This window comes from Conger conger, chromosome 4 (assembly GCF_963514075.1).
Source record: "Conger conger chromosome 4, fConCon1.1, whole genome shotgun sequence".
Lineage (NCBI taxonomy): Eukaryota > Metazoa > Chordata > Actinopteri > Anguilliformes > Congridae > Conger > Conger conger.
This window is the reverse complement of record NC_083763.1, coordinates 12,682,961-12,699,003: the sequence shown is the minus strand read 5'-3', so window position 1 is coordinate 12,699,003 and position 16,043 is coordinate 12,682,961. Positions and strand designations below refer to the sequence as shown.

The following is a 16,043-nucleotide window of genomic DNA, read 5'->3' as shown; positions in this document are numbered from 1 at the left end:
GTTGTATAAGGGTACAGTCTTGCGAATCTTACTCATTGAAGCGCAGATTGTTCAAAGCAAAACATTTTGAACGTTCTGACATGCAAAGTAAATACACTCTTATTCGATAACAGGGGAGAAAAATCGCTTCGGCCGAATGCCATTGGTTGCAAATAAACCACGACAGGCTATTTCACCAATCAATGGAGGAAAAGTGGGAGGAACTTCCGTCCTGAAAGACAGAGTTGGCGGAAGCTACTCTTGAACCCAACCGCTTCTCTCGCAGAGGTGTGTGCTGTTAAACAGGTCTCGTGTTGGTCTGTAACCCGGGGACAACAGGACGTAGAAAGCAGGGAGTAGAGAGAAGAGAGAGCGCGTGGAAAGCAGAAAAATGCCACACAATTTCCAGCCAGGGGACCTAGTGTTCGCCAAAATGAAGGGATACCCCCATTGGCCAGCTCGGGTAAGCTAGCACCTAAGAAACAAGGGTGGGCGGCAGGACGGTTGGTTATAACGTTACATCCTGGAGAGCGATACTGGCATAGCTACCGTAGCACTAGCTAGCGACTAACGTTAGCTTGGAGGTATCTGGCTGCGATGCACAGAGAAGTGTTCGGTTGTGCGGCTGTATCTTTTTTTGCTGGAATGCACAAATTAAGCTATAGACACGTGTACATTCTAATGATATTGTAGTGTGGACTTAATTTATATGTGCGTTTCTGTCTACGTTTTATGTGGGTATGCTCGACTTCTAGAAGTTACCTACTGGCAGATAACTATGTTCCTTGCACTACCGTTGCCATCTGTAAGGTCGGTCTTTGCTTGGACTTTTCCGCCAATAGATCGCCGGAACTTTGAAAACGCATCACTGGAGTTCAACGTGTTTATGTGGCTAAGCAGCTTTCTGGATGCTTTTAAAATTAAACTTGAACAAACGCAATTCATTACTTTTAACTCTGTAAAACGATTGTGATCTGGTTCACTCACCGCCTGAATGTCCAAGTTAACACTTGTCTTATGCGTTAGTATTTGGGTGTTCTGTGATCATTATTTAAGTCTAGTTTAAAGTAAAGTTAGTCAGTATCGCACACAGGATCATCTAACCACACTGTTTCAGTGCGCAAAGATGTCGTATGAGACGTCTGCTGTGTGTATCTAGCTGTTCTGTTTAATGTGTTTACAAACAATAATAACTACTTATTCGACCTCTGATAGATTTTCTTCAAATGACAACGTTAAGCCTCTTAAAATGAGTGATAGTGTTCTTAATAAGAGAACAGTGAATTGACACAAAGATGTTCTTTTTCACCATATTCCTTAGGGATGTGCTTACTGAATAAATTATTATATAATATTCTAGCAGTTGTAGATTACATTACATTACGATATGATGGTATAGGCTTAAGAGCCTAACTCCATCCTCATACAGATTTAGTTGTAAATATCTATGTTGCGTTTTTCCTGTTGGGTTGGTTTGTCACAAACCATTCATTTAATTTCACTCCTGTATGTGACTGTTATCAGTTTAGTTGAGCGCTATGGACCAAAACACGGAACTGACAAATTGTATTTTTCCATTTATTTCCTAATATGATGCGTTGACATACCAATACCTTTTTGGAGTGTGTATGTTCATTCCTTTAGTGCAGGGGTGTACAACTCTGGTCCTGGAGGGCTGGTCTGCAAGCTTGTTCCCACCAATTACGTAAATGTATTTTTCTGACAGCTCTAGACATGATGCTGGTTCACTCCTGTACTTGAGCAGAGTAAAATCTCCAGGAGACACTTGCAGTCTGCAGCTGTAGCTGGTGCATATACAAATGTCTGACCAAGACATTATTTAGCTACTTAAATAATTAAGAGCAGAAGTTGGCACAAAACCCTGAAGCAGATCATCCCTTGCTGTGCACCCCTTCTTTAGTGTCAGGTATTTAGCATTAATGGTTTTCTCCCGTCTGTGTGTTTCTCTCTCAGATTGAGGATGTAGCAGAGGGGGCCGTGAAGCCTCCTCCTAATAAGATCCCCATCTTCTTCTTTGGGACCCACGAAACGTGAGTAACTGCTGCGGATGACATCACTTCGAATACGGTGTGACGTGACTTCACACAGGGGGGGGCTCGTTCCAGTCTCTTATTTTTCTCCACGTCTTTCCTTTCCTTGCTCCCGTCTTGGAAACCGATTGAGGTCCGGCATCTTTAAGGACATTACAACCCCTTCAATGTTCTTTCAAGGAGCTAAAAGTAGAAGTTAAGAACTCCCAATCTTTCCTTTGAGCAAAAAAACATCAGCACACCCTTTGCGGAAGTTTTTTTGGAAAGCTTCGTCCATAAATGATCCACCTCTCCCCACCTGCCATGTCTGTAGTGTAATTTAATGCCATGTCATGGCTTCAAACTGACATTTGAAAGAGCAAGGGCATTCCACTTGTGTAAATCACGTTTTCTCGGTTTCCCCATCTTTGCTTCTTTTTCATATTTTTCTATTTTCTCCCGATGAGTGGAGCTAGGGACAAGGGAGAAAAGAAAAGGAAAAAGAGGAGAAAAATTAGGGATTGGAATGAGCCCACTGACTGTCCTATTAATTTGCAGTGCTTGCTAACTGAAGCAAAATCTCGATTGTTTGCCCTGATCAACACCACATGAAGTTGTGTTTTTCATAGAAATTCTCTTCATTGTAAAACGCAATTGAAACCATTTCTGCTACGTCATCTTGCTTTTCTTTGATTGGGGGAGTGTATGGATTCTTTTTCGGTGTGATTCACTGAACCAGTTAGCCTGCACTTTCCTATTAGACTATTTATTCATACACCATTGTTTATTCACACACGTTGGCAAAAAACAGAAAATAAAAGTAGATAGTTTTTTTTTTTTTTTTTTCAGAAATTCACAATTAATTTTAAAGGTTTTGTATACACCGACTGTGTAAGCAGCATTTAAGTTGAATGAATTCTGCATGGTTAAAGACATTGCAATCCAAGCAGACATTTTCTTCCATTAGCTAATTCCATTAGCTAAAAATTATAGGCTACGACAGAAAGCATTTGGGGTCTTTCGGACAGCAGGGCTAGTTGTATTTCCCTCAACTGTTGATTTAGTAAGATGGCTGATCCTTTCTCGATTAACCACCTCTAGGTGGCACCAAAATGCTCCAAATGTACTTTTTTATTCAGGAGTTGTAGTGGTGGTTTCAAGTTTCCTTTGACTCATAGCTATTGCACAGGTAACTCTAATGCATTTAATATTTTCTGAGTTATTCATCTATTTCATTTGCATTTCACACATAGCCGACATTTAAAGCATTTGGCAGAAGCTGTTATACGAAGTGAATTAAACAAATAATATTAAAAAAATTTTGTGTGCAGCCCATTTGCACAGCGGCATGTTTACTCACACGAGTCAGGTGTCACTCCATGTTTAAAGGGCGTGATTGCAATGCCCCACCTGGGACTCAAACCTGCAAATCTGGAGCTGCAAGCATGCTTCCTCATACAGGATTTCCTTGTGACAAGGACATATTGTTTATGAAAGCAAAGCTCATCTCGGATTGGCATTATCAAGACATGCTTGTTGTTATTGTGCTTTGAGACTGAGGCTTGCGTGTTTCTTCAAATTAACCAATATTTGAAGGCAGCAGGGTGGTATAATGGTTCCAGACCTGGGGGATGTTTCACAAAGCTGGATAACTGACTAAGCCGGACTTCTGCGCTGAGGAAACCCCAGATGGCTTATGTTCCGTATATAAAGGAGTTCCGGGTTTTAGTCGGTGCAGAAGTCAAGCTTAGTGAGTTAGCCAGCTATGTGGAATGGCCCCCTGGGGTTGTAACCCAGAGGATGCTGGTTCAATTTCAAGGTAGGTTTACTGTGAGCAAGGAACTTAACCTGCATTCCTGAATTGTACTTTGCTTCAGTAATTCTCCAACTGAATAAATGGACACTATTTTGTGAGAGTCTCTGCATATGAGCATCTGTTGAATGCTTCTAATGTAACATATAAATGTTTTGAATATTTTGTTTGAATATACAGTTAGAATTTCAGAATGTATTCAGACCCCCACTTTTTGCGGACTTTATTGTGTGAGATTGAATTATTTTCACTTTGTCATTGTGGGTTATTGAGTGCAGATTGATGGCAACAATGCCATTGGCCAACAATTTCCATTTAAGATTAAATAAATAAATGCAAAAAGTTAAGCAGTCTGAAGCCTATTTTGTAAAAGATGAATTAATGGCTGATATGGCCTGGAGCGATGATCAGAACGGAATGTCTCTACACGCGTTCACTGTGCCCTTCCTCTATCAGTGCATTCCTTGCGGCGAAGGACCTCTTTGCCTACGAGAAGGGCAAAGAACGATTCGGGAAACCAAACAAAAGGAAGGGCTTCAACGAGGGACTGTGGGAAATCGCAAACAACCCGCATGCCTCGTACAGTGGGCCCCCGGTGAGTCCCAGGGTTCTGCCCAACCTCTCGCCTCTGCAGCGTCGTGTCGTGGTTCCCCTTCACGGGGTATTTACACCCCTTCCCTGGCCGTTACAAAGACAGTGCAGTGCTGTGTAAATAGGTTGGGTAAGATGGTCATTTGTTTTGTTGTGATTATGTTGTCTCCACTGATATTAAGTTTTAACCATTTAAGAAGCGAGATTGCAAATATGTGCTTAAAATGTTCTTAACTGAACATTCTAATGCTAATGTGACAATCACGACTTGTAATTGAAAGCAAGAACACTAGAACCCTGACTTCAAATTTTTGGAAAAATCTCTTCAAAGGTGTATATTATATAATTATATATACTTGCAGAAATGCATCATATTTCCATCTAGACTTATTTCTGCGTCTGGGCTATCTGTCAGTAATACAGCTACAAAATGTACATGCTGTATAACTGCAGGTCTTGGGTTAGTATTCCAGAAGCTTCTCTGTGTTTGAGTGCTAATCCCAGGTCGGCTGTGCAGTTTAGCTCATAATGGTTCACTTTAGACAGATGGAAACTGATCTCGGATCAGCACTCAAACCCTGAGACATTCTGGGTATGTGCCCCGGTTTCTCTTAATTTCCCTAATGAGACGCTGGTCGAGTCTCCCCTCTGTATCTGGATCAGTTTTTGTCACATCCTTTGACAGCTCCCTCTCCTTCCTGGTGTGGTAATTATGCAGAAATGTATCCCGGTTAAATTATCCCAGAATGATTTATGGCTGTCCTGGTTTTAATGAAAACCTAGGGGGCCAGCTCCTCTGACAGTGATGAAGGAGCCAATGAAAACGCAGGAGGGAGTGAGGGTGAGGAGGAGGAAGACGAGGAGGAGGAGGAGGAGGAGGAAGTGGTGGTGCCCAGGAAGGCAGACTCAGGAAGTGATGTCGATTCTGACTCTGGAAGCGAAGACCAAAGAAGAGGAGGAGGAGGAGGAGGAGGAAGAGGAAGAGGTGCAGGAGGTGGAGCAGGACGAGGAAGAGGAGGAGGAGGAGGAGGAGTAAAGAGGAAGGCCCCTGCCCCTGCCCCTAAGGTGAGTGCAGCTCCATCATTTAATTCCACTTCCCACTTACCAAAAATACTCAAAATACTTTCTAAATGAAACAAAGGGGCATAGCTTGCCCTCCATATATCCCCTCCGCACACCCAGCGCCCCACATCGCATAGCTGACCGCTATATCCTCACTGCAGCACGTAGCTAACCGCTATATCATGGTAAATGGTTGGCAATTATATAGCGCTTTTATCCAAAGCGCTGTACAATTGATGCTTCTCATTCACCCATTCATACACACACTCGCACACCAACGGCGATTGGCTGCCATGCAAGGCAGGCGCCGACCAGCTCGTCAGGAGCATTTCGAGGTTAGGTGTCTTGCTCGGGGACACTTCGACACAGCCCGGGCGGGGGATCGAACCGGCAGCCCTCCGACTGCCAGACGACTGCTCTTACCGCCTGAGCCATGAGCCGTCTTCACTGCAGCGCGTAGCTAACCGCTATATCATCACTGTAGCACATAGCTAACCGCTATATCATCACTGCAGCGCGTAGCTAACCGCTATATCATCACTGCAGCACATAGCTAACCGCTATATCCTCGCTGCAGCACGTAGCTAACCGCTATATTGTCACTGCAGCGCGTAGCTAACCGCTATATCATCACTGCAGCGCGTAGCTAACCGCTATATCCTCACTGCAGCGCGTAGCTAACCGCTATATCATCACTGCAGCACGTAGCTAACCGCTATATCATCACTGCAGCACATAGCTAACCACTATATCATCACTGCAGCACGTAGCTAACCGCTATATCATCACTGCAGCACATAGCTAACCGCTATATCATCACTGCAGCACGTAGCTAACCGCTATATCATCACTGCAGCACATAGCTAACCACTATATCATCACTGTAGCACATAGCTAACCGCTATATCCTCACTGCAGCGGCCGCCACAGAAGCGATCGCGCGGATCCTCCAGCGAGAGGGACCGGGAGGACAGCGGCTCTCCCTCCGAGCCAGAACCTTCTGCCGGCTCAGACTCCGGCGAGGACAGTGACCAGGTACGGCCAGATTTCACGAAATAAAATGAAGTGTGAATATCGGCTCTCTCTTCGAGCTGATGGTGATGTGTCTCTCTTTCTCTCTCTCGAGTTGATAGTGCCGTTTGTCTCTCTCTCGAGTTGACCATGATGTGTTTGTGTTTCAGGACTTCACCCCGGAGAAGAAGCCTGTGGCTTCAGGAGGAAAGAAAGCAGTGGCCAGAGGCAGAAAAAAGGTCATTACACACCTGTCATTACACCTGTCAGTACACCCACTCTTCTCTGTTGCAGTGTGCACTATCAGCTCCAATTATTTAAAATGCTTATTTATCCTTTTGAAGTGCAGTTTATGAGGATCTTTACCTTAAATTAATTTTATTTATTTATTTATTTATTTTTTTTAAAATATTCTATACAATTGTACAATTGTGTCTCTTTGCTCATTATAATCCATTAGCATTGTGTGTGGCAATTGAAACCTGGTCAAAACTGTCCTCACTCTTTGTGCCTTACTCTTTCTCCCTCTTTCCCTCTTTCCCTCTTTCCCTCGCTCTCTCTCCCTCTCCCTCTCCCTCTCCCCCTCTCTCTCCCCCCTCTCCCCCTCCCCCTCTCTCTCCCCCCTCTCCCCCTCTCTCTCCCCCTCTCTCTCTCTCTCTCTCTCTCTCTCTCTCTCTCTCGCTTCTCTCCAGAAGCCGGCTTCAGATTCTGACTCTGACTCGGGGTCTGGCTCAGAGAGGGCTCAAAGGAGCGATTCGGAGGAGGACCAGAAGCCGCGGCCGGCGCCCACTGGATCCGAGTCACAGTCCAGCTCCAATTCCGATTCCGGGTCCGACCCACCGCCTCGGAAGACCCCCCAGGGGCGCAAGAAAGGTGAGTGGGAGCGCGTATGTTGTCAGTCGCAGGGTTGTCCGTTCGTCTTTTCAGTTATATCCACATTGCTGTAGCCTGGCTGTGGTACAGGTGTGTCTGTTTGATGAGAAGGAGAGGTAATTAGACACTCTGTTCTGCCTCACTTGTTTACAATAAACCCTTTCTGGTGTGAGATCACTAATATGTCATTAGAATGGTCTCAACTGAACATTCTAATGCTGATGTAACAATCATGGCTGGTGACGGAAAGCAATGGAATTCTAGAACACTGGCTTAGAATTTTGAACAAACATTCCAAAACAAACCTTAACCTTAAGATAGTCTGGTCAGATGTGAGAAGTCACTGATGTGAGAAGTCTGCCCAGTTTCCGGGCATATTTTTGCTAATAAACCAGTGATCAGAATGGATGAATAATGCTCTTATATGGGCAGCAGAAATTGTGGTTCCCTTTGGAGGCAGCGATTTGAGCCAACTCATCCGCCTGAAATTTAGTATGAGTCGTATGCAGTTTTGGACACAGCCTTTGTCTTCTGCAGTTAGCACCCCCTCTCTCAGACAACCTTTGTGACGCAGGTCTTTACCATTTCGTTTTAGAAGTGCTCTTCATTACTGAATCATCAGCGTGTCTCATTCGAGCACCCTAAAAGGAAATCTGACCAATAAAATAACACTGGCTAAACCAGCTGAAACCACTCTGATTGCAGGAAATCTAAAACTGTAACTGCCATTTCCAGATGCTCCACAGCATGGCTGAACATCAGTAATACCACTGGTTTCTCTTCTGCCTGACAGTCCTGACTGGCCAGCAGTTACTCACCTGGTTTAAATCAGTCCCCGATTAGAGGGGAGGAATTAAAACCAGCACCACTGCTGGCCCCTGAGGGCCATGTTTAAGTATTGAGCATCTGCATTTGAATTTGAGTTCGCATTGGCGTTTGTCCCCCATCGCAGCCGCAGAGAAGCCGGCCCCAAAGCCTCGTGCACGCAAACCCAAACCGGCCCCGGCCAGACGGTCCCCGTCGTCCTCGGACAGCGACAGGTCAGCGCCCGCCCCTCCCGTCTCTTCACACCTCTTCAGTACCTGCGGTTCATTTTGTTTTATTGCTGACATTTTTATTGCATGACCCATTTCTCTTGTGTTATGGGCTTTGCTCAATTTACCATCGCCAATTTATTTTTCATCAACTTTATTACCTGCGAAGTGCTTTTAATCCCCGCACTGAAAGCACTGGATAAATTAAGTTTTATTATTGCTACTATTACTTCATTACAGTTAATTAATTGTACTCTTGATGATACTCCATTAACAGTGGCCAGGGATGGGGGAAATGCACTAAAATGTGTTCTTCCAAAAATGTAATCAAAAACTACAATCAAAATGATGCATATGAAAATGCATATGAAACATATAGTATACAATACAAGGACTCAAATCCAGCTGTCCCTAAACACAAAACGTTCCCACAACTTTGCTGCCACGTAGTGGCAATGTTATATCATTCACAAAGGCGTAACATTGTGAAAACGTTTTGTTAGCTGGCTAGCGCTTGCAAACCCAAACGAATGCTCCTCTTGTGTCGTTTTTTGATTGGTCGGCGCTGCGTTTCCCTGGCGTTGGTCGCCGTAGCGACAGCGAGCCGGACCGCATCAGCGAGTGGAAGCGTCGGGACGAGGAGCGCCGCCGGGAGCTGGAGGAGCGGAGGAAGCGGGAGGAGGCGGAGGAGCTGAGGAGGCTCCGGGAGAGGGAGAAGGAGGAGGATCAGAACAGGAAGAAGGAGAGGGAGAAGGGCGGAGGGAGGGGCAGCGGCAAGAGCAGCGGCAGGAGCAGCGGGAGCGGCAGCAGCTCGGACGACGAACCGGACGACCACCCCTTAAAGAAGAGCAAGAAGCCCCCGCCTCCACCCATCCCTGCCCCCTCCGACTCGGACTCTTCCCCTCCTGCTGAGGTACCACCCCCGGGCCCTGCTGTGCCCCAACCAGGGAGCTAGGCTGCCAGCTTAGAGGCTGCAGGTTCAACTCTCAACTCTTGTGACAGCTTGAAGAATTATCCTATAAGTTGTGAGATCACAAATATATGATTAGAATGTCCTCAACTGAACATTCTATCATGCTGATGTAACAATCACTACTGGTAATTGTAAGCCATGGAGTTCTTAAACACTGATTTTAAATTTAAAAAAAAACATCCCAAACGACATTCAAAGGGTTAAAAAAATGTAAAAACAAAAGTCAAAGTAATTGCATATGTAAAAGCTGGACGATCAAGGACATTCATGTTTAGTCCTCCTCGCTTCTGGAATCAAAATAAACCACTTCCTCCATCTGCTCTCTCCCTCTTTCTCTTCCTCCTCCCTGTCACTCTCTCCTACACTTTCATGTAACCACATCCTTATCGGTTTGCGTTCATAAGCCTCGTCCCCTGATTTACCCGTCTGTCCTCAGCCTACAGCTGTCTGTAGACCAGTGTAAAAACTGTGAACCCTCTGGCCTCTTACTGAGCGTGTGCTCTGTCATCAGGTGAAGAAACCCGCCAAGCGCCCGGACAGCCAGAAGAAAGAGCGGTCAAGGAAAGAGAAGGAAATCAAAGCTAAAAAAGAGAGAGCGCTGAAAGAGAAGAAGGCTCGGCGGAAAGAGCAGAAGCCTCGTTCAAGGTAACGGGAGAGGAGGGCCTGATGGTCGGCTGGAGAAACGCTTTACGCGTTAATTACCCCTAAGTGTGTATGACACGTCAATGTAAGCACGTCACATTTTACTTCTGGTGTAACAATGGCTCGGGTTATCGTCGAATAATTATGCATTATGTTTAATAACCGAGCCCTAATAAAACTGTTCGTCTTCATAATGAAGGCACCGGGCTGTGAATGGAGACTGACAGGGCGATTAGGGCTTTGTGTCTCGGCCGTGCGGCAGTGTGGATTTCTCTCCCTCTCCAGGCCCAAGCCCGAGGCGACCAAGCGGAAGGCGGAGAGAGCCCCGGAGAAACGTGCGGAGAAGAAAAAAGGTCAGCCCCCCCCCCTATGCAGCTCATGCATGCTTTAGGCATCATTGAACCAAAATGGCTGCCGAAAAACGGCCTTAAACAACCTTGTCATGCGGAGTGACTTATGCAGCCTGTATTTTACAGAGGCAGTTCAGGTTAATCGCCTGGCTCAAGGGTACAACACTCCCACACACATTTCATTAATATCCCCCTCCCTCCTGTCCCAAACGTTCAGGAGGGACAAAAGGGACGTGACCGGCCTGCATACCCATAATGCAATGCAACGGCTGAACCTGAACTGCTTCTGTGAATTACCCAGAGTGACTAATGGAGCTTATTTTATACACAGATCATTTAGACTGCTGAATATTTTACAGAAGGGGTTTAGGTTAATTGCCTCGCTCAAGGGTACAATGGCATTGCCCCTGTTGGGAATCGACCACAGTTCAGGCTAATCCATGCTTCAGCGACAAATGTCTGTGGGCAAAAATTATGCAAAGGATCAGACGGGTTGCACAGCTGTAATTGGTTGGCTAAAACAAAGACAAAAGCTTGTCATGGCAACGGTGCTTGTTTACCACTACTTGTTTTGTTTTTTTATGAATTAAAACATATCGTCTTCTTGGCTAGCTAGAAAAATGGACAGATTTAAGAAGCTGGCAGAAGAGATGAGTTTGCTATGGTAACGGCGCACATTGTCGCTGAATTAGAAATGCAAATCGTGGTCTGTCAGCAGACACTTTGTCCCACGACACTTTGTCACCAAAGCACAAATCAGCCTTTACAAGCGCAGTTCCCGACTACACTGCTGACTCAGGCCCTTGTCTAGCCGCTGGGGCTTGTATTGATCTCTGGCGTTTCTGTCTGCCCCTCAGAGCTGTCCCCAGAGGAAAAGCTGCAGAAACTCCACTCAGACATCAAGTTTTCACTCAAGGTCGACAATCCAGTGAGTGCGCTCTGGCCTAATACACACCCACAAACGTTGCAGACCGTTGCAAACATCCCGCAATTTCCCGCGAGCTTCACACACGTGTCCCTCAAACTCAGTACGTGACTGGCCTGCATACCCATGATGCAATGCAGCAGCTGGGTAAGTCCAGGTCAATTCAGCACGGTCATGGATTTTATTGAGAATTGGCATGCTTATTTGATCTTCTGAGAAACCCCTAGAACCTAAATTAAACTGGTCTCGGATGATTATTAAGGGAGATATGGGCTAACAAAGTTTGGGCGAATTACCGCGACTGCATGACTTTGACTTGCTTATCTATATTACTATAGGTCATCATTTTAAAGGTCTTTTCCAGTCTAAAGGGTCAGTCAAGAAGAGTGCAAGATTTAAATTTTGCATATGTGTAATGGAGACTGCACATATGGAAAGTCAAAGCCACACTTTGCTAGCTCATATCTCCCTTAATGATCCGAGACCAGTGGCATTTTTGTTCTAGGTGTTTTTTAAAAGACCAAATAGGCAGGCCAAATCTCATTAAACATCTGTGACGATGGGGTCCAACAGTGTGCTGAATTGACCTGGACTTAACCAGCCGAAAAAACTGATCGATTAAATTCAGTGTTCTACAATGAAATTAAGTTAAATGCAGTGAGCATATTATTTTTTTTCATTGTGAGCAATCTGCATATTCTGTTGCAGATCAATTGCTATGATTAATTCAGCCCTATAGACCAGTGCCCAGTCGCATGCCACAGAGGGCCCTCCGTTCAACCCTTCAGCTTTTGCACATACAGAAGTTCTGATTCTTCCAGAGTCCAATTCCACACAAACGGGCTGAATACTTGGTGTGCCGTTTGGACTGCAGACCTCATTGTAGCTCTGCTTGTGCGTTTGGTCATCATGACTACAGTGTACCTGCTCGCTGCAGCAGTCATCTGTGCATAGAGCCTAAACATTCTAAGTTATTGTTCAAGGACTCTGCTTTCTATTACCAGTAGTGATTGTTACATCAGGATTAGAACATTCAGTTAAGAACATACATTCCAATCACATATTTGTGATCTCACACTTTAAAGGGTTACCCGGCAACACTGTCCCGCTCACTTCAAAAGCTCATTCTCTTCTCTTTCACCCAGGACATTGAGCGCTGTCTGCAGGCCTTGGAAGACCTGGGGTCAGTGCAGGTAACCAGCAATCTCTTACAGAAGAACGCCGACGTGATCGCCACACTCAAGAAGGTTTGTGCCTCTGTCAGTGTGTTTGGGTACAAAATCAGGGCTGCCCAACCCTGTTCCCGGAGACATATGGTCCTGTAGGTCTTAATTTTAGCCGTAATTTGGGATGAATTCTGATTCTACTAATTGGCAGCTCAGCATGCTCTGTAGCTGCTGAATTAGGTGTGCTTTGTTAGGATTGGAGTGAAGACCTACAGTTCAGGAGGACAGTAGATCTCCAAGATCAGGGTTGGGCAGCTCTGTTTTACGTTAATCGTGTTCCCTTCAATCCGCTGGAGATTCCGGATTCCTGAATCCAGTGACATCACAGTGCGCTCCCGCTCGATTCGAGGACAGAATGACGATGTTCATCTCGTGGTGCCTGGCTCTTTTCCAGATCCGGAGGTACAAGGCCAGCAATGCGGTGATGGAAAAGGCCAGCCAGGTCTACAACAAACTGAAACTGCAGGTTCTGGGCAAACCGGACGCCACGCCGAAACCTGAGCCTGACTGCAAGGCCCAGGAAGGGGACAGAAAAGAGCAGCAAAACGCAGGTAAGACCTGTGCAGTTCCTCTTCACCTGCTTTTTTTATGTCACTCATGTATGTCCCTTTAACATTACTTTTCTTCTCCTTTTTTCCCCTTTAATTTGGCTCTATAAGTACTCTCTCACTTCCCCTGTGCCCTCTGTATTGGCTGATTTATTGAGTTAAGATCCTACTTCCTGAATCTACTGAGAGAGACGCAGTGGACATTTTGTGTGGTGAAAAGCTGGTGAAATGCTGTGTAGACGTTCAGGGGAAAACCTGACTATATTTGGTTAAAGTGAAAAGTCGACTACGATCTAGCCAGGCTATATCTGGGTAAAACCTGTGCTATGTTGGGGATCAACCTTGCCTGTATTTCAAAACATCTCTCAACCTAGATGTCCACCCCTCTAGATGTCTAGATTCCAGCTTTTGCTCACTGGGGCACGTAGTAGTTTTAGGTGTGAGATTGATTTACATAATTCAGCGTACAAAATTGGTACTTTGTTGCCTATGTGTTTGATAGTATTTGAAAATTCTATTGGGTAGGGCCAAGCTTAAATGACACTTCAGCTTATGTGTTGGGTCTTGCAACAAATGGTTATTGCTCCTGCAAGTGTGTTTTGAGCTGTGGTTGATATCAGCCTCATTAATTCCTGTTCACTGTAGGGTTTGACCAGTCAACACCCAATGAAAACATTTTTACAATGCAATGAGTCAATGAAAACCACATTTAAATTATGTAAACAACAGTGTCAAATTGAAACCAAAGACATTTCATCTGTTGAACTGAGGCAGTGACAAGTTAAAGGTGCATAACATGTTGGTGACATTGACAAAGGTACTCTAAAAACTTAGCTGAGTAATTTGCATTCTCTGTTTTGTGACATTTATTTTTATGATATATATTGTAATTGAACTGAATGGAATATTCAATTTTTTATTAATATTATTTATGATTTTGTAGAGGAAATTAAGAGAGGGAGCTCTAGGAACCATAAAGAGGGTTACGGTTAGTTAAAATCTTAAGACTTATGGTGTGAATTCCCTCCATATTTTGCTTCCCATAATTATTTTAACTTGACCCTCAGATACAACACCTGTGAATGGAGAGTCAGAGTCTCAAGATAAAGAAGACAGCCAATCAGCATACATTACCAAGTCACCTGACCAGGATAATAATAAGGACCATGAAGCCTCACCCCACAACAGGTAAAAAGCAGCAACACTGCAATCATGATTCAATTTACATTTGTGAGAAATCACACCAAATAGGAAATGGCACCATAATAGTTTTGAATGTGAGCCATGCATTGCAATCCAATGTCTAATGGAAATACTGTGCCTGGAAATACTGTGTTAAATAAGCAATACTGTGGTCAGTGCAGGATTTAATTACTTTAAATAATAGTTTATAAAAACTGTTAATAATTATAAAATAACAATGTAAGATTGTATAACTATATTTACCAATTTTGTTGTTTCCCTGGTGAGAGAACTTTGTTGCACATTTCTTCATAAGTATGTCTTGTTACATTATAATGAGTCACGTTGATATGGAAGTTAATTATCTCTAGTATACTTAGTGTATGCCATTTCCTGTTTCAAGCCCAGTGAGCCCAGCTGAGGAGCCGACGCACTCTGATGATGTCACAGACCCACCGTCCGCAGAGAGCTGAAGGAAGCGGAGTCTCGAGAGTAAAATAGTTCACAGCAAATGAACTGAGAGAGCTCTAACCGACTCTATCCCGGCGCTGTGCCGACGTCGACCTTTTTATCAATTTATACATTTTCTTTCGTTCGGACTTTTATACAGCACCTGCAAGCCCCTTCCCCTTTCTTTGTCCTCGTTATCAGCTTCGAGCCAGCGGCTCCCCTTCACGTTGTATATAAATTGAGGGGATGAGTACCGAGCACTTTTGACTTTTGAGAGAACGTGCGAGAGATGAAGGGAGCTGTGTCATGAATGTCTCGGTCTTTACTGTTCCAGTTGTGCTGTTACAGCACTCCTGCCAATGTGTGAGGAGTGTCTCTGTTGACTATGTCATAAGAAAAAAGAAAAAAAAAACTCTGAAGGAGTAAAGGTTTGTTTGGACCATATGGAATGGATTTTGAACATTTCTTTATTGTGAGCTTTGTCTTTGTCCTTTAAATATTACTTTACTATTTTTAAAGGCTGGTGGTTGTTACACAGTCCGTTCTGACCATGAAAGCAAGCTGTTAAGTACACCTAGTTTCTCTATGTTCATATTATTGCCATTTACTGCATTACTCTTCCTTTCTACAGAATGCTTGTTGTTTCTGGTTTTCCTTTCTTCTCACCAATCAACTGGAGCATTATTGAAATTTGCTGGATTTTCTTTTCTTTTTCAAAAGTGGTGTTACTGCTATATAACGCTGATACTTTTAAACAATCACTAGGTGCAAATTGAATAAAAAAATGTCAGTATGGTAGTCCCAGTACTGGACTGAGTACCATTTAAACATTGAAATCGCATCTTTAATTTGTTAATAATTACAAGTCTTTAGCTACTGCCAAATAGAAACAAAAAAAAAATAGTTTGACTTAATATACAAATGGTAATGGGATCACAGTACATAAAGCACTGTTGTAGGGATTCAAACCTACCTGGAGTGTGCTTCATATGTGGATTGAAAGTTGGCTGACGGACAAACTGCACCACACAGTATCCCTGTAATGGGAATCTTTCAACCTGTAAATACTGGTAGATTTAATTCGCTGTGACATTTAAACCTTGTGAAAGCTTTAGAATGACAACCTGCATCTTTATCACTGATATGAAAATATTTGAATACTTGTATGCTCTGTGCAGATGGTGCCCATGTCCTCACCAGCTGCACTACAACCAGTCTATCAAATGGCTCTCAAAATGTCTCGTTGACTTGTGCGTTGCTTTTTTACATCCCCTAATTTCTATTAAATTAATTAAGCTTCTGTGCACAATACTGTAGGAATATAGACTTCTTTGCCATGTGATCCTGAATTATG

General features: G+C 44.1%; 1 protein-coding gene across 2 annotated transcripts; it reads left to right on the top strand.

Annotated features, from left to right (window-relative positions):
* Positions 1-216: 216 nt before the first annotated feature.
* On the top strand, positions 217-15,525 carry LOC133127102 (hepatoma-derived growth factor-related protein 2-like). 2 transcript variants are annotated; one of them, XM_061239747.1, is made up of 16 exons: positions 217-442; positions 1,954-2,030; positions 4,279-4,417; positions 5,197-5,478; positions 6,394-6,510; positions 6,657-6,725; positions 7,182-7,359; positions 8,312-8,399; positions 8,988-9,306; positions 9,878-10,011; positions 10,294-10,361; positions 11,216-11,286; positions 12,429-12,530; positions 12,904-13,060; positions 14,125-14,245; positions 14,643-15,525. In XM_061239747.1, the coding sequence occupies exons 1-16, from the start codon at positions 371-373 to the stop codon at positions 14,710-14,712; spliced, it is 2,064 nt and encodes a 687-aa protein (XP_061095731.1). In that variant the 5' UTR covers positions 217-370; the 3' UTR covers positions 14,713-15,525. The 2 variants fall into 2 exon arrangements, with proteins under 2 accessions (XP_061095731.1, XP_061095730.1); XM_061239746.1 differs by having other exon boundaries at positions 7,179-7,359.
* The last annotated feature ends 518 nt before the right edge of the window (positions 15,526-16,043 follow it).